This window comes from Malaclemys terrapin, chromosome 7 (genome assembly GCF_027887155.1).
Source record: "Malaclemys terrapin pileata isolate rMalTer1 chromosome 7, rMalTer1.hap1, whole genome shotgun sequence".
NCBI lineage: Eukaryota > Metazoa > Chordata > Testudines > Emydidae > Malaclemys > Malaclemys terrapin.
Window position 1 is genome coordinate 38,536,586 of NC_071511.1, and position 24,473 is coordinate 38,561,058.

At 45.2% G+C, this 24,473-nt stretch overlaps 1 protein-coding gene across 2 annotated transcripts in view; it reads right to left on the reverse strand.

Moving 5' to 3' along the window:
- SYN2 (synapsin II) overlaps window positions 1-24,473 on the reverse strand; it is a 466,588-nt gene that overhangs the window by 430,020 nt on the left and 12,095 nt on the right. Inside the window, exon 1 of one of the 2 annotated variants that reach the window (XM_054033949.1) lies at window positions 1,296-1,959. The exons of the other annotated variant lie outside the window; for it this stretch is intronic. Coding sequence (XP_053889924.1) covers window positions 1,296-1,651 — 356 coding nt within the window. The 5' untranslated portion in view covers window positions 1,652-1,959. Of the gene's footprint in view, window positions 1-1,295; window positions 1,960-24,473 lie in introns of those variants that run through there. 2 annotated transcript variants of the gene reach the window in all.

Below are 24,473 nucleotides of genomic sequence, written 5' to 3' on the forward strand. Positions count from 1 at the left end.
ATCCTGACTGTAAATAAAAATGTTGTTTGATTAAAAATAAACATATACTTAGACTCCATTAATAAAACAATTTCTACACATTATAAAAAACTTACCTTATTGATTTTAGCCTGCATTATTAATAAGCAGTGTTCAGAAACTGTATATTGTCATTATGATGCTGACTGCGATACAACACATCATGTCTGTACACATTACATGAGGTAAGTTAATAAACAGAATGAATAAACACATGGCCTGTCTGCATGATACATCATGGCACGTATCATCCTCATGTATGGTGTTCTGACATGAATTAGTATAAAGAGTTTTCATAGATTTATAAACACCACTACTGGTCATAATTAGGCACATGAAAAAATAATAGGTCAGCATATCAATTTCTCAATCTTACTTTTTTATTACGATTAAACTAGAAGCAAAATAGCCAGACACAACAAGAGCTAAAAAGTTAATTCTTAAACCCTAATTATGTAATTCTACAGTGATGGGCAAAATGTTTAGGTTGGCTATCAGTATTGTTATTAATCAATAAACAAGCCCTACAAATTTTAGACACTGCGACATAATTGTGAAGACCTGCATGAAAACAAGTGCACTCATACTACAGTCACATACAAATCAGACATATCTCCTACCTGTCTAGAGTATTCCCACGTTTACACAAGATGAAAATAACTGTTGATCTCATTAGAGTATAAAGTATATTCTTCCCTAGTAGGGTAAATATATTCCATGGAGTACATTTCTAAAAAATTGCTTTAATTCCCTTTTATGTACCTTGGCATTTGATGGCTTTTGATTCATCTTCCAAAACTACAATTGATTTTTCTACAGACACCAACCAATTTGACGATGCTTTAAAAAGGGGGAGGGGGGCAGGGTTCAGAACAGAAATGAAATAGTTGTGTCCCTCACATGCTAGCTCCAAAGCTAACCATCGTCTCAAGCTCAATGACAATGCAAACTGACCATCTGCAACTGTAAGAACAACTGGTTCTGACACTATCTTCTCACCCTAAAGCGGGTGAGTTTCAGGCACTTCTGTAATACTGCATGAGCCAGCCCTGGAAAGCAGGATGCTTCCCACCCCACCCAAAGGTGAGCCCTCGCCACTGAAGTAAACAGGCATTCCCAGGCACCAGAGCCACCCAACACCTGGCCATTAAAAGCAGGGAAAGAAAAGGGAGAAGGGCTGTTTATAGACATTAACACCGTGAGAGAGGGGAGCTCATTACAGTGGGAGGGAGGCAGGATGGAGGGACGTGTGTGGAGGCTGAAAGGGGGGCACCTACCAGTCCGTATGCGGCTCATCAATGACCAGCAGCAGCTTGAACTTTTTGGCTGCAGCTGAGGAAGCGGCGGATGCCGCGTCCACCAAGCCGGCCGAGGCTGCCGTCTGCTTCACGGCATTAGAGAGGGAGCTGAAGAAGCTGCTGCCCGCCGACTGCTGCGGCTGCTGCTGGGGTGGCGCCGACTGCGGCTGCTGCCTGCGCTCGGAGGCCGGGGAGGCGGCGGCAGGAGCCGCAGAGGAGGCAGAGGGAGGCGGCGGCTGCTGGGGCTCCGGCCGCTGCAGGTCGGTCATGTAGCCATTGGGCAGGTTGGCGATGAAGCTGCTGTCCGAGAGCCTGCGCCGCAGAAAGTTCATCATCTGGCTGGGATCCGGGGAGCTGCTGGCGAGAGTGCGGCGAGGAGGAGAGGGGCGGCGCGCTGCGCTCCTGCCCGGGCGCTGCGCTGTGCAGGCGGGCTCGCTCGCTCGCAGGCTCCAGCCCCAATGAGGGGAGGCTCTGCCTTCGCTAGAGCAGCGGGGCCGGCGGCTGCTTCCCTCCCTCTGCTCCCTCCAGTCTCTAGGTGGCAGCCGCCCAAGGCTAGTCTGCGGTGAGCGCGCAGCGGGCCAGAGGCGGGCTGGGCTAATGCCTTGCAGAGCCCCCGCCTCACAGCGCCGGAGGGGCCCTAGGAGCGCTCCCAGCGGGGCCTGGCTCAGGGCGGGCTTCTATGGGCCAGGCTCTGCCCCGCATCCCGCACAGCCCCCTGCGCTGCTTCGGTGGGCTCCACAGCCGCAATGCACAGCCCCCGCCGCGAACCGTTCCTCGCGGCCCTTCCCCGCCAACACACACTGCCCGGGGGAGGGGAGACAGCCTTCCCTCCTGCCCCAATAGGAAACACAGCGCTGCACAGGAGGTCCACTACTCTGCCAGGAGGGCTCAGCTGCACAGAGCCAACACCTCCCTTGTGGGCCCAAGGCTGCACAGGCGGCTTGGGGGGGCCAGAGCAAATCTGAAACTGAGGCCCCTCCGCCCTTGCAGAAAGATTATCAGGAGGGAAGGCCCTGCAAGGGGGGACAAGATTGGAGAGAGCCATATACCAGCACCACAATCAGTCCCCGTCTCCCCCTGGCAGTGGCTTCTCTCCCAGGGCCGGCTCCAGGGTTTTGGACACCTCAAGCAGCCAAAAAAAAAAAAAAAACCCGCGATCGCGATCTGCAGCGGCAATTCGGCAGGAGGTCCTTCGCTCCAAGCGGGAGTGAGGGACCTTCTGCCGAATTGCCTCCGAATAGCTGGACGTGCTGCCCCTCTCCGGAGCGGCCGCCCCAAGCACCTGCTTGCCAGGCTGGTGCCTGGAGCCGGCCCTGTTCTCTCCTATAGGGCTGAGCCTGGCTCCCCACTCTGGACATTGTAACCTTGTGTGGGAGTGGCAGTGCAATTCAGGTTTGGCCCAGTGGCCCCTCGATTATGACACAAGGGCTGCCATTACCTTGCACAGGGCCGGCTTTAGGCCGATTCAACCGAGTCTCCTGAATCGGGCCCCGCGCCTAAGAGGGCCCCGCGCCCAAGCCCCAGTATGGTGTACTGGGGTGGCCCGGCTTCCCTAGGAGGCAATTTAAAGGGCCTGGGGCTCCCAGCAGGGGCTGGAGCCCCAGGCCCTTTAAATTGCCACCAGAGCCCACTGCTGGAGCCCTGGAGTAGGGTTCTGGGGGCTATTTAAAAAGTCTGGGACTCCCACTGCCTCTACCGCCCCGGCCCTTTAAATAGGTGTGGGAGCCCCGCTGCTTCCCCAGGGCTCCCGCGGCTATTTAAAGGGCTGGGGTGGTAGAAGCAGGGAAGCCCCGGGCCTTTTAAATAGCCTCCAGAGCCCTGGGATGGGGGGGGGCTTGGGGGCTATTTAAACAGCCAGGGCTCCAGCTACCTCTGCTGCACCCCCAGCCCGCAGCCAGCCCCTGTCTCCAGCCAGCCCTGCACCCCCTGCCTGCAGCCAACCCCTTTTGCACCCCTTGCCCACAGCCAGCCCCTGCCGCACCCCCTGCCCCTATTATCCCAGCAACTGGAGTCTGTCATTGTGCAAGCATCCGCCATCTTCGTCTGGCTATGGCAGCATTAAGGTCCACCTGCTTACCATCTTCTTTGATACAATCCATCCATCGCTTCCTCAGCTTCCTTTCGGATCTCTTTCCTACCACACTCTCCCTGCTATGCTATCTTCACCAGGTCCCTTTCATTCATCTTCTGCATGTTTCCAAACCAGCAAATTTGCACTTTTTTTATTTTGTCAGCCACATTACTGAGTTTGACGTCCATCCTAATACTTTCATTTCAAAATCTGTCTCTTCATGTACAATAGACCCTCAGAGTTCTGGACACTTTTGGAATGGGTTATCCATAACCCTGACATGTTCTGTAACTCTGAAGAAGAGGTTACGGACTTCAGCCAGATGTGGGGTTGGGACTTCAGCTGCAGGTTTGGGAGGGAGTTATGGTTCCGGGTGTGGGGGAGTCAGGTCTTCTGACCCTCGGGGCGCCAGGGCCCCCAGGCACGGGGCTCAGGGAGCACCGGGGCTCAGTGCGTTAGCAATGGTGGAGTGCTGGGGCTCGTGACTTTAGCCTCACAGTTCCACTCCCAGTTTCAGCCTTGGGGGGGGGGGGGTGCCAGGGCTCTGGACTTCAGCCCCGCAGGGGGTGCTGGGGCTTGGGGCTCCCCAGGGCTCCACTCCCACCTTCAGCAGGGGGGGCCACACCGGGGCTCTAGCTACAGGGGGAGTGCTGGGGTTAAAGCTGGTGCTCCCCTTGTATCTAAAGCCCCAGTGCAGCTGAAGCCAGCCTTAGCACCCCCCACAAGGCTGAAACTGGGAGCAGAGCCCTAGCACTCCTCCACCTTGGTCTAAAGCCCTGAGCTTCGGTGCTCCCAAGGGTCAGAAGCCCCAAGCCCTGCCCCCTCCAGCCAGGAGCCCTGAACACTCCCCACCCTGCAGCTGCAGGCCCAGCCCCATATGGCTAAAGCCCCAAGGCAGTACAGTATTTGCCTTTTATTTTATTTTTTTGTCTCCACTGCTGCCTGATTGAGGACTTCTGGTTCCACAGGGTGTTCAGTTGACTGGTAAGTTTGTAACTCTGGTGTTTGTATCTTTGAGGTTCTACTGTAACTCCTCATATGGCGTAAAGACATCTGAAACACCTATAGGTGTTGAACCTGCTGTCTCTGTGTAATGCATGCTTCTGCACTATACAGCATTGTGCGATGCACCATTGTTCTATACAGTTGGGCTTTTAGTCTCAGTGGAATATGCTTGTCATACACTACCCCGAGATGTTTTTCCACACTCTTACAGCACTCTCCAATCTTCACTGTATGTCATGTTCAAACTCACCGTCTTCTGTGACCCAGCCACCAAGGTACTAGAACCAGTCAGTCTAGTTTAGTCACACACCAAACAGATGTTCTTAAATGCTAGGGTAAAAGCTATATCCAGAATTTACACCATTAATTCTTTTAGTTTAACTGCACTTTTCCCTCCTTAAGACTCCCCTTCTCAGAAAGGAATCTTCTACCTTTAAGCTTGATTATTTTGGCTTCCATTATAGTTAAAACAGCTCCTCTGAATAATACTCAGAATGCTAGGTTATCAAACATGGTGCTTAATTAAAATGTATTAGTCACTGTCTTCTTCGCTGCTTTTCTCTAGTAGCATCTTCTTTAATTTAGTTATTTAAGAACATTTAATTCGCATGAGGAAGCACTATTGTGCTATTCCATCAGGTATCCAAGTTAATCTGGGTGTTTGTCACAGTCATCATTAGAATGGCTTGCACAATTTTAAAAGTGTCCCGTTATGAATGTAAACTGCCTGTGACGGAGTTAGGCTGCCCCTTAAGGGTAGTAAGTCCTAGAGGTCAGTTCACTTCCATCTTTAGTCAGAGCCCATTAAAAGTTGGAGAGGTCTGATGTAGGCAAGGATATGGGAGGAAACAGTCATGTGAGTAAGTAGTACTTGAGGGAGAGGAAACCCATTACTATTCCTTTAAGGGCCAGGAGCAGGAGCATTGCAGAGCGGGTGGGGTAAGGCTTCCCTCTAACCCAACCATTGGGGATGAGCTAGGGAAAGGGACTAGCATGTTTGTGCCTTCTCCCTGATAGTGAGGATAAACAGGAGCAGGCCTGCCTACTGAATTCTCCAAGACTAAAAGTAGAAGGGCTGATTGGGGGGAAAGGGCTAACTGGAGGAGAAATGGACTTAGGGCTTCTAGCTGGCTTGAATCAGAACCCAGCTCCAAGGCCGGAGTTGGGGGAACTCCTGTCTTATGGAGAGGTGGAATAACAGTCAGAGATACAGCATGGCTCCAAGAAAAGGGGTTATGGACTCCTGCCCTAAGGAGAGAGCAGATAACTCTGGCCACTGGATTATGCTTCACAGAAAAACTTGGAGTGGAGGATTTAAAGAGGCTCCTCAGTGTCTGGCTGAGAAGGAGCTGCACAAGGTGCCTGAACCACAGAGCAGGAACAATAGAACCTACAGTCCAGGGAGAGATGCTGATGAACAAGGAAAGTTACAAGCAGCCCAGGGATGCTGTAAGGGATTAGGAGTAGTCATGAACTACCAAAACAGGCTCCCTGGGCTGGATTCTTCTACCTCTTCTCCAACAGAGGAGAACGGAAAAGTCTCAGGATTGAGAGAGGCAAAGTCTATTCCACTCAGGGCAGAATTTTGCTTTGGAGCACATTTGCTAGTACTTTGTCTGGTCTAGTTTTAAATGTTGCAAGCCGTGTGGGTTTCCACTGCTTCCCTGGGGAGACTGCAATTTGATTGAATGTTCTCTCTTCATATTTATTATTTCATATTATTGCTGCATTAAAATATGCTCATGTAGACACACACAGCTACATGCATAAGTAAAAACAAACAGCATAGGAGAAGCCTTAATGTAAGAGAACAGGGGCGCTGTCCATGGTGGTAAAGGCTGCATTAGTAAACCAGATGTCCCATGTTACTAGATGAAAAACTGCATTCCCCAGGACTGATTGTATTTTAATTGTAACAAATTGGAATTGAAAGAAGGGAGAGCATTGCCGGCAGATGATTGGGTAACTGGGGCAGATGCTAGTCAGCAACACTAGGAGTGGAGGTTTTCCTTCCAGTTGCTGAAGAAAATGGTGAAGAGTACAATTCCATTACTTCTCTCTCACCTGCTCACTGTCATATCCTTCTTCCCAACTCTCCTGACACCACAATACACACACTACTCCTCTCCCAGCCACACACCCACAAATGCTCTCCGAGTCACTATGCTCCCCACAACCACCATGCTCCCTGCTCCCTGTGCAGAGCATTGTCCTCAGGGAGCAATCTCCACAGTCTCAGGAAAGGGAAGCCAGGAGCAATAGGCCTTATATTATCCTCTCACCCTGGCAGGTTATGGACAGGATCCACTTTCCTTTTACCTGCACACATGAAGACCCCGGGCTCTCCATGGGTGTCTTTTAGCCTGGTCTTGCTTGTGGCTGGCAGGAGAAGGCCTGACATGCTGAAACCTCTGCTGCTTGCCTTGAACTACAAAGTGAGCTTTCTAAAGGAATGGGTCAAACGACAAAACAGTTGTCCCCTAACTCCAAATCCAAGAATGTTCCTTCTCATCATCCAAAATGGCTGCCCTACTTGTCATTTTGACTGTGATCCTTATTTTTCTATTAATGCAGTTTTCCCTACCTTTTTAATATTGTTCATAACTTTATGTACAGAGGGGATTAGTTACTTCTGCTGTATAACTTCCCTACTGTAGTAGTATTTTGACAGATGACAAAAGATTATACATAACTTATTTACAACCAACTGGCCAAAGATGTTTCAGTGACCTTAGCCATGGATGTTCAAGGTAAAATTTCAGCACAGCACCAGGATCATGCAGCTTGACATTGCTACAAGCAAAAGAGAAACAAGTTTTATAATGTATCTGGTATATTAAAGCCTTGGTGCACACCCTTTAACATTTGTTGAAGAAGTCTTCTAAACATCAAGGAAAGATATCATCCATAAGTTCCCCTACTTAAAGTGTGTGTGTGGTTTTTCCCCCCTTGGTTCACATCCTGAAGGATAGGCAAAGGTTGTCTGTATAGATTCAAATGTGATGAAAAAGCATGAAATAGGGTAATAGTTTCTCTCTTTTATTGATTGTTTTAAGTTGTATAACAGTGCATCTAGAATGCAGTTTAAAACAGCCAAATTAGTGAAAAATTGTAAAAATAAACGAGATGCACTCCACAGGGTCAAATGTGTACTAAGGTCTGCATAATACATCAGCCATTAGAGGCAAACAAGATCTGTGTATTGAAAATAATGTCTTCCACACAAGTGAGATAATACTCCAGAACCCAGGCGACTACGTGGAAATCTAGGGTAGATTGACAGGTTTGTAGAAGATTCTAAAATGTGTCAAAATTTGCTTACAGCCATACCAGTAGATTAGCCTCATCAGAAAATCCCTTTATAGATTTCCTAAGTTTGAGACTGTTGGGATTCAAGATGATCCCTAGTTGTAAGAATTCCAGTATTTAGGGAGGTTGGTTTCTACAGTTTGGAATGAAAGGAAAAAATGTACTCCAAATGTTAAAGTAACATCTTAAAGCAACAGCAGGACCTACTGGAATAAAATAAAATATCAGAGAACCTACAGCAGAAAATATTGTCTCTACAGGGTGGGTTCTACAGTAAAGATCTGTAGCAATTTATTCTAAAATGCTAGGCAGTCTAAAATAGTTAACACGCCACATTCTGCCATTGAATGCAGTATCTAGTACTGTACCCTATACATCAGGGTGTATAAAAAACTGTTTTTTATTTCAAAATTTCTTTTAATTTAAGTTAACTGCAGATTTATTTGTAATAATTAATTCTATTTAAAATTAATTTTGAAATTAACAACCTATGTTAAGACCTAAACTACATATAATCTATTAAAATTGTTTACATTAAATACAACAATTAATATTAAGCAGTACCTGTTTGCTGCCAAGTTTTAAAGAAAGTCAGACCGCTGAAGTGGGGGAAGTCACTGACTAAACACCTGAAACCAAAGTTTGCTGAAGTGCTAAAACCAGGTTTTGATAGCAGTAGCCTCCTCTATGGGTGCAGAGAGAATAGTTTCTTGATTTCAGTTTATTCAGCTATTTCAGTTCATGACTAGTTCATTTAAAGTTAAGAAACCAACTGGGAGTTGACAAAGTAGGAAAACTTGTTTCCCTCTTCCAATATATGAATAAAAATGAGGTGAGAGCATGAGATCTTCTAGTTCTAAAATCTTGATGGACAGGTTGACCAGAAATAATAAAATCAATTCATTAACACCAGAGATTTCCTTTAATAAATTGGTTTTAAATGCAAAACATATTTTGATAATTCTTTTCTATGTATCTAGCATATTAATGGCCATTTCATAATAAAATTAAAATGTTGTTTTTATGCCTTTAATTGAATTTGAATTTCCATCCAAATAGAGCCTGACAAATTGCAAGTAAACAATTAATGTAGTAAAAAGCTAAGCTACATAATTGCCTAAATATAACATATCCTCCTGGTTATCAAGAAGAAGCACCAATTTAGTGTAAAGGCTATATTTAGTTGCAAATCAATATGTTACTTGGTAACCATTAAATGAGAATCAATCTTTCTTTATGAGAATAACTAAAGTACAAATGCAAAACATGATTAAACTTCAAGGATTTGAATCACTTTTATTTAAATAATCTACTCTGCTGTACACACATGAGAAAATAAGTTTGTCCACCACACTTTGGCATAAGAATGAGTGTAGAATTTTCTGACTTCATTTTAAATGTTATCCTGCATGCTCTAATATTTAAACAAAATCATTAGACATTAAAAAAAACAAGATTACTTACACACACACACACACACACCCCAAAACCAAAACTCCCCAGTTATTTGACTCAATTAAAATTGCATAAGGGAGACAGAGCAAATTTTGTCATTGTAAAATGAAACCTGGAACATTAATATATTTGGGTACCATGCTAATTGTACTGTTTTCTGTAATAACCACATGAATGCAAATAACAGCTAATATAAGCATCCCAGGAGATTCCACCTTAACATATTAGGAGAGTGGTCATTTCTTACTTAAGCAAGCAAGAAGTGAGAGGTTTCACTATAGTCTCTGAATGGCAATTTTAATGCAATAAAAGTCTGTAGTGTCAACAGGCTAATGACTGGAATGTATGTCTCAAGTAACTTATTTTCTCATCTTTTTAAATGTAACTTAATCAATTGTTTGATAACAGTGTGGGGCCTGATTCTGTTTTCGTTGCTGTCAATGGGATTTTTGCCATTCATGTAACTGGAAATGGGGTCATACCCTTGATCAGTTTTTCTAGCTCTATAGTTATAAAATTAGGGTACACATACAAAAGTTGAAGGCAAAAAACCTAAACAGTTTCTATAACTTAAAAGAGACAGACTCTTACATAAAATAAAGTTGATAGCATCTCAACAGCCCTCATTCAAGTAAAAGCCAACATAAAGAAGTAGGCCTTGGACTGTGTCCAAAGATCAATAGATCTGGTCTGACAGACCAGAAGGAGGAAGCAGATTTCAGAGATGAAGGTATTCCACTGAGAATGCCCTTCCAGTAGAACAGCTTTTTTTTTTTTAATTGGGCGCTTAGACATGATGGGCCTGAAACTCCTCTTACACTGGTTTAAATGTCCTTTATTGTGCAATAAATTTCTCTCCATCTCTTTATTCCACTAAAAAGGCCACAGTCAAATGTGTAAAAATGCATGGAGTCTTATACACTAACAGTCTGGACGGGGCAAACATCATGAGCGGTTATGAAAAAATGTAAGGATCAGTTTGTCATGAAAGTGATGGTTGTGATGAAAAAAATCTTTACATGGATAGACCCATAGCCAGGGATGCTACTCTCACTTAAATTTATATAATTCCACTGACTTCTGAGTTCCCCCAAATTACACCAGTGTGAGAGAAGAATCAGGCACAGTGACATTAGGGCAAAACATTGTCATTCTCAGACACTGAACTATCAGGAGTATTGTACTATTGCACTAATGCTAGAGTTTAATCCTTATCCAGGAAATTAAGAAAAAAAAAACTCCATGCTTTACTGATATATAGGAGAATCCTACAAATCACCCTACTAAGACAGTTCTCCCTGCCAAAATTCTCAGTAAAGAATTAATACCTGAGTGCCTAAGTGAAGACTCATGATATGGGGAACAAATTATTTTTACAAGACCTACTATGGAAACCTTACCAGTATGCTATGAAGTACCACCAGGAATTACAAACTAATCTACACTTGTCAAATACGTGTTAAGAGCCTGCTGGTGAACCTAGTGAAGTCAATAGGAGATTTGTTATTGATTTCTGTGGGAGTCGATTTGGGCCCTACATGTGCATATTTATCAAGTGCAGGTGTTATGTCTTTTGTATATTTAAATGCATTTTTTCACATATCTAGAAAGTATCTACTTATATACAAGAGAAAAGTATTGACAATCTATTTGGGAGGGGGGCATTTTGGAATAGAGTAAGGAGTTTTACTTAGACTAGTTGTATACCAAAAACCATTATTCCTCTGGAAAATAAACATCACTGCAGGAAAGCAAAGCAATTATCACATATCTCCTTTTGACATATTACTTATCTATATCAGTGACCAGACCTAAGGCTGGCAACGCTTTCTATATACTATTTGTAGCTAAATTGTTTTCCCTCTTTTTATTAAAAGATTATAGGCAATATACCTAGCAATAGGATGATAGACCCAATAGTTGACTAGGCTTCACATATGCAAGTAGTTCCACTGATGTCAATGGAAATATTTGTATGAGTGAGGACTACTCTTTATGAATATGGATTTGCATGACCAACTCCAAATCAGCAAAAACATCAATATTTTCTTTTAGTTTAAAAAAGAAATTCAAATTTGGATTTTAATATACTTCTTTTATATAAGGTACTTTTCTACATTGTACCTCAATGGCTCTATTATTTATAACAACAATTACCCAATCATGTATAGATTTAAATATATGTCATTGAAACTTCTCACAGTGGTGTCTGACCTCCTATATCTAACTGTCCCACACCTACACTTTGTCTTATCAGATAGCTTCACTGAATTACCTCAGGATTCCTGCTGTTATGATGCTGCCTCAAGCAAGAACATGTCAACTTTCTGTTTCTGATTTTTCTTGTATTTAGTTGTCCAAAGTGGCAGAAGTACTGTGCAGCCATATGAAGACATGATATAGGCACATTGGGAAAGAGCTATTTCATTTGTAGCAATAGAAAAGACACAACCCCAACTTGAGCTCCCCCATCTCAACTCAGATCTTCCAAGTGTTGGTTTACGAACCCTAAACAGAGAGGTCAAGTCAACTATAATTGCTGCTTGTTGTACATGACCATTTATATTTCTAATTCTTGCCTAAAGCTACTATCATCCTGAATATTACATCTTTATGAGAATGAATGATTATTTTTCTAACTTGTCTGACTACGCATGCTTTGGATCATATTAGTAGAGAGTTGGATGGACCAATCCCTTGGCTGTGCAAGTGAAAATTCTGTGATATGCATAAACAAACATTCGAACAGAGCAACAGTATCTACAAGACATACACTGTACTAACTTTTCTGGTATTCACAGAGCCAGATGGTACTTAGGAACTCTATGAGTGTGTAAGGAGAAGGCACAAGAAGCGGTCTTCTCTCTCTCTCCTTGTGTCCCTGAACTGCAACTGGGGTCTTGGCTACACTTGAGAGTTACAGCGCAATAAAGCCACCCACGGCACTGTAACTCACTCCCCTTCCACACTAGCAAGGCACGTACAGCGCTGTATCTCCGCGGCTACAGCGCTGCTTGTACTCCATCTCCCCGAGAGGAATAAAGAGTATTGCGCTGCTGCTGCTGCTGCACTGCGGCACCAGTGTGGCCACCCAATGCGCTCTGATTGGCCTCCAGAAGTATTTGGCAGAATCCCACAATGCCTGTTCTAGCCACTCTGCTCATCAGTTCGAACTCTACTGCCCTGGCCTCAGGTGACCAACTGTCAGACCTGCCCTTTATATTCCCCAGGAATTTTAAAAATCCCCTTCCTGTTTGCTCAGCCAGGTGTGGAGTGCTATCAGTGAATCTTTCCAGGTGACCATGCCTCCACGCGCCAAACGAGCCCCAGCATGGAGCAATGGTGAGTTGCTGGACCTCATCAGTGTTTGGGGGAAGGAAGCTGTCCAGTCCAAGCTGCGCTCCAGCCGTAGGAATTACGATACCTTTGGGCAGATATCAAGGGCCATGATGGAAAGGGGCCATAACCAGGACGCACTGCAGTGCAGGATTAAAGTGAAGGAGCTGCGGAATACCTACCACAAAGCCCGGGAGGCAAACCGCCGCTCTAGTGCTGCCCCCACGACCTGCCATTTCTACAAAGAGCTGGACGCGATACTTGGGGGTGACCCCACCTCCACTCCGAGCACCACCATGGACACTTCAGAACGGGAGGAGGAGGAGGAGGAAAGCGGGAGTGAGGGTGCTGGGGTAGCGGGAGACACCCCGGAATCTCTGGAGGCATGCAGCCAGGAGCTCTTCTCAAGCCAGGAGGAAGGTAGCCAGTCGCAGCAGCCGGTATTTGGTGGAGAACAAACAGAAGAGCAGGTTCCCGGTAAGCGGCTTTTTTTTTTTCCAGGAAGTTTTTTTTTCGGGAAGGAATTTTTTCGGCGTGGGTTCTTTGGGAGAGGAGGGTTAGGGCTGCATGCATGCCTAGATGCAGAATAGTGCATTGATGTGGTCTATCACATCATGGTAATCGGCCTCAGTAATCTCTTCGAAAGTCTCATCCAGAACGTGGGCAATGCCCTTGCTCAGGTTTATTGGGAGAGCCACTGTGGTCCTTGTCCCAGTCAGGCTAACGTGTCCGCGTCACTGTGCCACGAGGGGCGGGGGGACCATTGCTGCACACAAGCTGCATATGGGCCAGGGTCGAAGCCGGATTGCAGTAGAAGACCCTCCCTTGCTTCCCAGGTCACCCTCAGCAGCGAGATATCGTCCAGGATAAACTCCTATGGAAAATATTGGGATAGTGTTCAGTGTAGGTGTCCCCTGCAGCTGTTGGCTCTCCCCAAGGCACAGAAACCCAGAGGACAATACAGCTCTGAAACAATCAGTCCCCCTTACTCACCATTTTGGGGCGCCCGTGGGTTATGTGCGCTCTCTTTGGGATGGGAAAATTATGCTATTGTGTAGACTGTGTGTGCCCTCCTTAAGTGTGGGGGAATCATTACTCTGTCTGGTATAAACAATGCTGCCTCTGTTAAGTGTTGCATTTTGCCTTTACAGACGCAACCTTGAGATCTCAGCCATCCATGTTATCACCGGCTGAGAGACTGCAAAAACTCCGGAAAAGATCGCAAAAAAGCAAAGAAGACATGCTGCACGAAGTGATGCATCAATCTCTTACAGAGAATCAAAAAGTGCAGGAGTGGAAGGAGAGCGAAAGCAGGATCCGCAAGGAAAACGCAGTGCACTGGAAGCAAAGCACGGATCGGCTGATAAGCATCATGGAGGGCCAAGCGGACTCTATCCAGGCACTCATAGCCATGCAGGCAGAGCACTACCGCGCCTGCCGCCCTCCGGAACCCTTGTCCCAAAACTCTTTCCCTTGTGCCCCCATGTCACCTCCAACCCACTTTCCCCAACATCCGGGTTCTTACCGCCACCAGCTGCCTCCAACACCTGTATCTTCACCAACCAGCCCTGAGAACTATGACCCTTACCCTCTGCACTCAAACCCCATCACCATGCAGTATAGCCATCCTGAAGTGCAGCACTCATTGCACAGCACTCCAGACAGGACATACGCAAATCTATGATTGTATCATTCCCCACCCCAACCCCTTGCCCTTTCTGATTCACAAACAGTTGTGTTTCTTTCAATAAATGAATTTTCTTTTCAATAAATGGCTTTTTGGCTTTGAAAACATTCTTTATTATCGCATAAAGTAAAAGATATCTTAAAAGATACCTTAGCCCAGGAAAGAAACAGGCACTGCAAATCATCTTAGCAAACACAGATTCCTACTGACATTGTAACCACTGCACTTCACTCCCCTGCAGGGCACCCGACATTACTGCTGGTTTTCAGCTTCAAATTGCTCCCTCAAAGCATCCCTAATCCTTGCAGCCCCGTGCTGGGCCCCTGTAATAGCCCTGCTCTCTGGCTGTGCAAATTCAGCCTCCAGGTGTTGAACATCGGAGGTCCATGCCTGACTGAATCTTTCACCCTTCCATTCCCAAATATTATGAAGGGTACAGCACACGGATATAACCGCGGGGATGTGTTTTCGGCCAAGTCTAGCTTCCCATACAGAGATTGCCAGTGGCCCTTTAAACGGCCAAAAGCACACTCCACAGTCATTCGGCACTGGCTCAGCCTGTAGTCAGGGCCGGCTTTAGGAAGTGCGGGGCCCAATTCGAACATTTTCGGCGGGGCCCCAACAGGGATTACTTAAAAAAAAAAAAACACGTAAAAAACACCTTTCATTTCTTCCACGTATTATTTACTTTCCATAACTATATAAATAATAAAATTATATATTACATACATTGCATAATGTATGTGGATGCATGCTAAGCCTACCTAAAGTTATTGACACACACCCCGGGACCCCTGCCCCATCCACCCCCTTCCCTGTCCCCTACTGTCCCCTGCCACCCCATCCAACCCTTCCTCTCATTCCTGATGGCCCACTGGGACCCCTGCCCCATCCAACTACCCCTTCTCCCTGTCCCCTGACTGCCCCTGGAACCCCTGCCCCTGACTGCCCCCCACCGCCCAACCCAACCCCTGCTCCTTCCTGACTGCCCCCCCAGGACCCTTGCCCCCATTCAATCCCCCTGTTCCCTGCCCTCTGACCGCCCCAACCCCTATCCACCCCCACACAACCCTCCGAACTCCCCTGTCCTCTTCCAACACCTGCTCCCTGCCCCCTAACCGCGCTGCCTGGAGCTGCTCGGCCGGGTCTGGGTCCGGGCCGGGTCCGCTCGGTCCGGGCTGGGTCCAGGGCCGGGTCCGGGTCCGGGCCGGGTCCGCTCGGCCCGGGCCTGGGTCTGGGTCTGGGCCTGGGCCGGGTCCGCTCGGTCTGGGCCTGGGCCGGAGCCGCTGGGCCAGGGCCAGGCCGGAGCCTCTCGGTCCGCGCTGGTGCTGGCGCCGCAGGGCCCGAGCTGAGCCAGGCCAGAGCCGCTCGGTCAGGTCCACGTCCGGGCCGGGCCCGGGGCCGCCGGGCCGGAGCCTCTCGGGCTGGGCCGGCTCCACTTGGTTGGGGCCGGCGCCGCAGGGCCTGAGCTGAGCCGGGCCAGAGCCACTCGGCCAGGTCCACGTCCGGGCCGGGGCTGGGCCCGGGGCCGCGGGGCCGGGCCGGAGCCTCTCGGGCCGGGCCGGGCCGGCGCCACAGGGCCCGAACTGAGCCGGGCCGGAGCCTCTCGGGCCGGGCCGGCACCACTTGGCCAGGGCCGGCACCGCGGGGCCCGAGCCAGGCCAGAGCCGCTCGGCCGGTTCTGGGTCCGGGCCGGAGCCGCTCAGCCGGGACCGAGACCCGGCGCCACAGGGCCCGAGCCAGGCCAGGCCAGAGCCACTTGCCCGGGACCGGGCTGGGGGTGTTCGGCCGGGGCCAGACCGGAAGAAGCCGCGCGCTCGACCTGGGCCGCACTGAGCCCCCCTGGAACTCTCCTCCACCCCCCTGCTTACTTCCTGCCTGCTGCTTGTTTCAAGCTTACCGCGAACATCTGATTCGCGGGGAGGAGAAGGTGGGTGGAGTGTTCAGGGGAGGAGGGGTAAGTGGGCCGTGGGCCGGATGGACAGCTGCGCGGGGCCCTCTAAGCGCGGGGCCCCATTCAGGGGAATCGGCCGAATTGGCCTAAAGCCGGCCCTGCCTGTAGTTGAACCGTTCTTTGCTGCTGTCAAGGCTCCCTGTGTAGGGTTTCATGAGCCACGGCATTAACAGGTAAGCGGGGTTTCCAAAGATCACAATGGGCATTTCGACTTCCCCTACTGTGATCTTCCACTCTGGGGAAAAAAGTCCTGGCCTGCAGCTTCCTGAACAGGCCAGTGTTCCGAAAGATGCGTGAATCATGCACCTTTCCGGGCCAGCCTGCGTTAATGTCAATGAAACGCCTACGGTGATCCACAAGCGCCTGGAGAACCATAGAGAAATACCCCTTCCGATTAACATACTCGGATGCTAGGTAGGGTGGTGACAGAATAGGAATGTGCGTCCCATCTATTGCCCCTCCACAGTTAGGGAAACTCATTTGTGCAAAGCCATCCACTATATCCTGCACGTTACCCAGAGTCACGGTTCTTCTGAGTAGGATGCGATTAATGGCCCTGCAAACTTGCATCAACACGATTCCAACGGTTGACTTTCCCACTCCAAACTGGTTTGCGACCGACCGGTAGCTGTCTGGAGTTGCCAGCTTCCAGATTGCAATAGCTACCCGCTTCTCCACCAGCAGGGCAGCTCTCAATCTCGTGTCCTTGCACCGCAGGGTGGGGGCAAGCTCCTCGCACAGTCCCATGAAAGTGGCTTTTCTCATCCAAAAGTTCTGCAGCCACTGCTCATCATCCCAGACTTGCATGACGATGTGATCCCACCACTCAGTGCTTGTTTCCAGAGCCCAAAAGCGGCATTCCACGGTGCTGAGCATGTCCGTGAATGCCACAAGCAATTTTGTGTGGTACGCATTACGCGACTCGCTATCATCGTCGGACTCCTCACTGTCACTTTGGATCTTAAGGAATAGCTCGACTGCCAAACGTTATGTGCTGGCGAGACTCGTCAGCATACTCCTCAGCAGTTCGGGCTCCATTCCCGCAGACCGAAACGGAACACAGATCACGCTGCACAGAAACTGTTGAAAGATGGCGCCAAATGTGGACGGAAACACAGGGATTGCTGGGATGCGAAGCGATGCATCTCGGGGCGTTGGGACAGGACCCAGAATGCCCTGCCCTGCCCTGCCCCCTTCCCACAACCCATGGCACCAGAATGGGAAGAGGTGCTCTGTGGGATAGCTGTGGGATAGCTGCCCATAATGCACTGCTCCCAATGCTGCTGCAAGTGCCGCACATGTGGCCACGACAGTGTGCTGGCAGCTGTCAGTGTGGACAGACTACAGCACTTTCCCTACTCAGCTGTACGAAGACAGGTTTAACTCATAGCACTGTACAGCTGCAAGTGTAGCCATACCCTAGGAACAACTGCAGTACCTGTGCTCCATGGAGAACAGAGACTGCTCCCTCATGTGCAAGACACCCCAAATGGAGTATGAATGGGTGGGGAGAAGGGAAGCACTGGGGAGTATGTTGCACCCTCTGAAGGGGTGAAGTTCTTCACTGTCCCAGTGGGGGCCAGTGCCAAAAGGCACAATTTGTCTCTTAATTAGCATATCAATATAGTACTTTGTGCATGCATTGTATTACTTCAAACTCAAATCCAGTTATATTTTTAATGATGACAAAAGTGCATTGAATCAGATGTTGCAATGTGGGCTATAGTCTATTAAAAATACAACTGAAATACTATAACCTAATTGGTTTAATGAACCATGAATTCTGACAGCTAATACTTCTAGACTTGCAAGTTTTGAACAAAGCTGAATTCAGATCACAGAAAAGAGCTCTGTGCTCCCAATAATTATGTTTATTGAGATTAAAGAGGTGTGCACAATAAAAATTCTGTAAAATGTGACACATGAGAGTAATTTGGATCAAGAAGGGTACAATTTGGTATGAGTTATAGGACAAATAGATGATGCTATTAGATAAAAATGTACAATAAATTAAAATAACGGTCTCAAGATTTATTCCAATACATAAACCTATGGTAAGAGCAGTCTTATTACGCCATTTCCCATGCTGAATGAGTACAGTTTGTTTTCTGATTTTTTTATTTTTCTTATTTTTATTTTGTTGGTCTTACTTTAAATTGTTGAGTATCACAGGAACAGCTGAAAAGACTTTGCTCTTTAAGGGCCAAATTCTGCTGTCCTTACTCAAAGTTCAATCGGAATTTTGCCTAAGGAATGCAAGATATGGTCCAAAGAAACCTAAATACTTTATTTTATAAGAAAGCTGATCAGATCAATTTAACATAAATGGTATTGCTGAACTGACAGTTATATATTTTTAAAAGAACTAGACAGAAAGTAACTTAAATTTATGACTTGAGGCTAATTTGGTGGCATCACACTTCCAGGTAGATTCAGCAATAAGCATGATGTGCTTTTTCCAACACTTACAGAACTATGCATAATCAGTTTCCCCTCCTGCTCTCCACTTTTTTGGTCTTGAAGCTACATAACCTTTATGATCTTGCTAACATCCTGTAATTCGAAAAAAAGCATACATTTTCTGGCTACACTAATAATGTGAGGAGTATTTCCTTTTGCAATTAAAAGCTATGTCAGCTCATCTATTGATTTTTCCATAATATTACAGTTGTTCCAGGACATATTTACTGATTCAAATTCAGTAGCCCTTTCTGCAAACAATTAAACAGCTTGCAAAACTAAACATACAATATAGGGGCAATTTTATCAGCAAAACACAGGCACCTCTGCCAGGGTGGAATAGAGCTACCATTATGATAGCACATAAGATGCTAAACAATTTAGAAACAGAAAGTGACAAAGAATACCTTCTCCCCAGGTAATAAGCAGATAAAGTAATTACTGCCTATGCTAAAATGTGGCCAAGATACAAGGACCAATTTGTTAACACAATAGAATAACTACAGATTTTAGCCAACTATCTGCTGAATGTAAGAAATGCTTCTCAAATTTCCAATCCCCCTTTTTAAGTCAGATTTTTAAATATGTTTTGTGGGTGTTTAACATCTGACTTTGTATGGCAATGGAGCTTTTAAACAAGGTGGGAAAGGTCAGATATGGTATCCACTGTAAGGGATATTATCCAAACACAATGGAAGTAATAAAGAAGCCACAAATCATGTATTTCTACTAAGATCAGTAGAGCTGAATACTTAAGCTAACATGTCAAACACACACACACACACACACACAAAGAATAGTTGCTCCCCATATACAATACAAACTTTATCTCAGCCCCATGAAAACTATAGGTTTTCTTGGATTTTCTGCTTTGTTTATATATTTATCTGAAGATCTAAATACATGCCAATTTTCTTATTGAAAAGTCAATATGATCAAAGATGAGAAGTTTTAAAGCATTTTTAAAATGACTTTTTTTCTGCTGCCAAACACAACTCACCCAATTTTCATGAAGTTTTGGAGGAAAACATGCTGCAATTCTGAGAGTGATCTAGTCAAGTTTCAGACTAATTGCAATAGGTCCTCACGCCCCAGTAATAAACTCATGAAAAATGACTAATGCAAAAGGTAACTCATTGGTTAGGCAACAATGCAAAAACTACAACACTATATAAAATGTAGCAAATGAGGGAGAATATGTGATTTACTTCACACTAAAGTAAATGACTGCCCTATTCACTTATAAACCAAATTAGTAAACTGAATGCAAGTTGTTCTAATTAATGGCTGCTTTAGTTACCACAACTTAATTTTGAATTCCAGGTATGTAAAGTCCTGATAAGCCATTAATGTAGTGAGTGGTGTGAGAGATCAAAAAAGAATGTGAAAGGATGGCAATAGCTGAGCTGAAGAATGGAACTGTGTTTTGCTACATAACATTATTTTTTGAGTGATTTGAAAAGCCAGTGAGGACACTACATTTTATGGGCTGTATAAAAAAAAATGAGTAACTGCCCCATCTATCTCATCATACGCTGTTAATTAAAGCACCATATTTTACATAAAACGTAAATGATTAAATATCAATTCCAGTATAAAGAAAGAAATACTTCATACATGCAAGGTACACAAGTTATCTGCTTTTCTTTACTGATATGTTTATATCATAAACATAGAAAGGCCAAGACTGGAACCCTAGATCAGAAACATGTTTCCTTCCACTCCAAATTTTGAGGACATTCAGATAAACTTTTCCTGGCCTGCCAAAGACTCTACTTCTCAATTGCTTATCCAGTTCAGGAGTTCTCTGTTTGTGGGAAGTGATTTGTTGCGGATGTTAGGATGTTTATTACATTTTAATTTGTGGTCTGTGGACCGGTTCTGCTGGGATGGATCTGTTCCACATAAGAGTTGTCCTTTGTGTTTCAATTTTTCATAAGCCGTTGAGGAAACATGGCATGATTTGTGGTTTTACATTTGTAAATGCACATCATTATTGTAGGGCTTGTTCCCAGAAACTAAAATCCATAAATCTTCCAATGCCAATGTCTTGGGACATCCCAATTCAGCTTTCAGAATTTAAATGATTTAAGTGAAATACTTTCCCAGAATTTCCCCCCAAGGTCCTTGTTTGTGATATTTAGCTCTGTAGTCTTTGCAAGCCTTCCATAGAGTCACCTTGGAAGAACCCACCTTTGATGGAAGAAATTGCTAGATAACTTTGCATGCTCTTTGTGTCTCTGATATCACAGTGTCTCTTGGGCTCATGGGGCTGAGGCTGTGGGGCTGTTTCATTGTAGTGTAGACTTCCAGGGTTGGGCTGCAGGCCAAGCTCTGGGACCCTCCCATGTTGCAGGGTCATACAGCCCAAGCTCCAGCCTGATCCCAAAAGTCTACACTGCAGCCGGAGTCAGCTGGCACGGGCCAGCTGCAGGTTTTTAATTGCAGTGTAGACATACTCTTCCCCTTTGGTCTAATAGGGTAACTTCCAGGGTCAAGAACTCCTCATAGAAAACATCCTGACACTTGTCCCCTCTCTTACACTATGGGCTATTAGGACAAGAAGACCCTGCTGATCACAGGCACAGCAATATCACACAGGGACAGAGATGGCTAGGTGCAAACAATGTTAGGTTTTACTGGTCAAAGGCCTATAGAGACAATAATTGGAGGGTAGGCCAGAATATGGAGAACTGGAGTGATGTGCTCTCTGTGCAGAGCACCAGTTCATAAGCAGTCAGTCAGAGACTAAGCACAGGATTTCAGCCACCAGTGCTCTAACTATCCCCTTAACCAAAGAGAGTGTTAAGGGGATAACTGGGAACAAAAAATTATAAAGTCCCCCAGGTCCTCAGAGTGTGCTGATGTTGTAAAGATTTTGCATTTCCGTAATGCCCTCTTATCCAAGGAACTCAAAGCAGTACTGTGACCCATGGACCCTCGTGCCAACTGGCAGAGGTCGGGGGGTGCATGCACAAAGTTTTACAGGGATCCTTTGGGTTGGATATATGCATAATAATTCACTAAAGGGTGTGGCATGTAAGATCTCTAATGAGAGCCACTTGTCATCATAATCACTGCAAAATGTATGTACTGAGTCTATACTGAAAATTATGTTCTTAAGGCAGGTAGCCAGGAGGTGACATGTTTCTGACAGGTTTCTTTCAGGCAGAGAGTAACAGATGCTTATTTCCCTGTCTGGTCATTGTGTGCTGTGTTTCTTACACTGTATACCTATTTTCATATTGAGCCAGATGCTGATTTAGAGATTGTGAAATCTTCAAGAAAGGAAAAGACTGGGGAAAAAACTGCAGGAGAGGCATCCTGTTTATGAATAAGGACAATGGGTTTTTTGATATATCTGGGGGTCCAAACAGACACCAGGGATCTTTCACCAAGGAGGCAAGCTCACAGCCTGACTTGTCTCATGAATGTTTCATTGGAGCCAAGCCTGCCTGTAACACACTGGAAGGGCTTTGAGTGAGCATTGCTCTAGAAGCCATGAAAATATCTAGTTAAATAAGTCTAAGCTCTAGAAAACATGCAATGATTTTATATGTAATCATTTATTTCCAATACTTCTACTTGAATCTTTGTACTTTGTTAAATAAATGTTTACTTGTTTTCACTATAAATTAGGGCTGTCGATTAATCGCAGTTAACTCATGCGATTAACTCAAAAAAAATTAACCGTGATTAAAAAAAATTAATTGTGATTAATCACACTGTTAAACAACAGAACCCCCCCCCAATTGAAATGTATTAAATATCTTGGATTTTTTCTACATTTCCAAATATATTGATTACTATTACAACACAGAATACAAAGTGTACAGTGCTCATTTATAGTATTATTTTTTATTACAAATATTTGCACTGCAAAAGTGATAAACAAAAGAAATAGTATTTTTAAATTCACCTCATACAAGTACTGTAGTGCAATCTCTTTATCGTGAAAGCGTAACTTACAAATGTAGATTTTTTTTGTTATATAACTGCACTCAAAAACAAAACAATGCAAAACTTTAGAACCTACAAGTCCACTCTATCCTACTTCTTGTTCAGCCACTTGCTAAGACAAACAAGTTTGTTTACATTTATGGGAGATACTGCTGACTGCTTCTTATTTACAAAGTCACCTGAAAGTGAGAACAGGCGTTCGCATGGCACTTTTATTGCCAGCGTTGCAAGTATTTATGTGCCAGATCTGCTAAACATTCATATGCCTCTTCATGTTTCGGCCACCATTCCAGAGGACCTGCTTCCCTGCTGATGATGCTTATTAAAAAAAATAATGCATTAATTAAATTTGTGACTGAACTCCTGGGGGGAGAATTGTAAGTCTCCTATTCTGTTTTACCCACATTCTGCCACATATTTCATGTTATAGCAGTCTTGGATGATGACCCAGCACACGTTCGTTTTAAGAACACTTTCACAGCAGATTTGACAAAACGCAAAGAAGGTACCAATGTGAGATTTATAAGGATAGCTACAGCACTTGACCCAAAGTTTAAGAAGCTGAAGTGCCTTCCAAAATCTGAGAGGGACGAGGTGTGGAGAATGCTTTCAGATGTCTTTAAGGAGCAACACTCCGATGCGGAAACTACAGAACCTGAACCACCAAAAAAGAAAATCAACCTTCTGCTGGTGGTATCTGACTCAGATGATGAAAATGAACATGTGTCGGGATCGTTATCTAGCAGAACCCATCATCAGCATGGACGCATGTCTTCTAGAATGGTGGTTGAAGCATGAAGGGACATATGAATCTTTAGTGCATCTGGCATGTAAATATCTTGTGATGCTGGCTACAATAATGCCATACAAACACCTGTTCTCACTTTCAGGTGACAGTGTAAACAAGATGTGAGCAGCATTATCTCCTGCAAATTGTAACCAAACTTGTTTGTCTGAGTAATTGGATGAAGTAGGATAGAGTGGACTTGTAGGTTCTAAAGTTTTACGTTGCATTCAAAAATAAAACCGTTATTTTTTGTATCTAATTCTACATTTGTAAGTTCAACTTTCATGATAAAGAGATTGCACTACAGTACTTGTATTAGGTGAATTGAAATATACTATTTCTTTTGTATTTTACAGTGCAAATACTTGTAATAAAAAAAATATAAAGTGAGCACTATACACTTTGTATTCTGTGTTGTAATTGAAATCAATATATTTGAAAATGTAGAAAACATCTAAAAATATTTAAATAAATGGTATTCTATTATTGTTCTACAGTGTGATTAATCGCACGATTAATTGCAGTAATTTTTTTAATCGCTTGACAGCCCTACTATAAACATATCCAAGCGCTGTGTGTTAAGCACAGCAGTGATCTGACGTGAAACCGGTAAGCTGGGGTGAACTGCTTTTTTGGAAGCAGTGAATCAGGGAATACTGCAGTGGAACAGGGGCTTGACACTCAAGGAGATGCTCAGAAGGCTCAGGGATTGGAGTGTGCCTATCACTAACCTATACAAAGAGATCGGGGCCTGTGTAGGCCTAGACAGGAGTGCTTATATTGCCCCTGGCCAGTGGTGTTGGGGAACTGACCCTCAGCAGGCCTAGAGAAAGCTTCCTCATGCTAAGGGCAGGTGGTAATGAGGAGCCTCACAATCCTGAGTACCCCTGGGAAGCATCACAACTACATAGTGCTTGGCTATAAATACTCAGTACTTGCTTTGGTTTAAAAAGCAAACATGCCTACCCATTAATTATATAGGGGAAATCCTGTCTTTCTTGAGTGTCATACTTTATGGCCTCATTTGTCGCCTGAAACTTGTTTATTGGTAATCAGTAATATAGGCAGTTGTTTATCTCCTTTAACTAGTGTGGCAGACAAAATGAAGTAGAATGGATATTGAGACTGACACC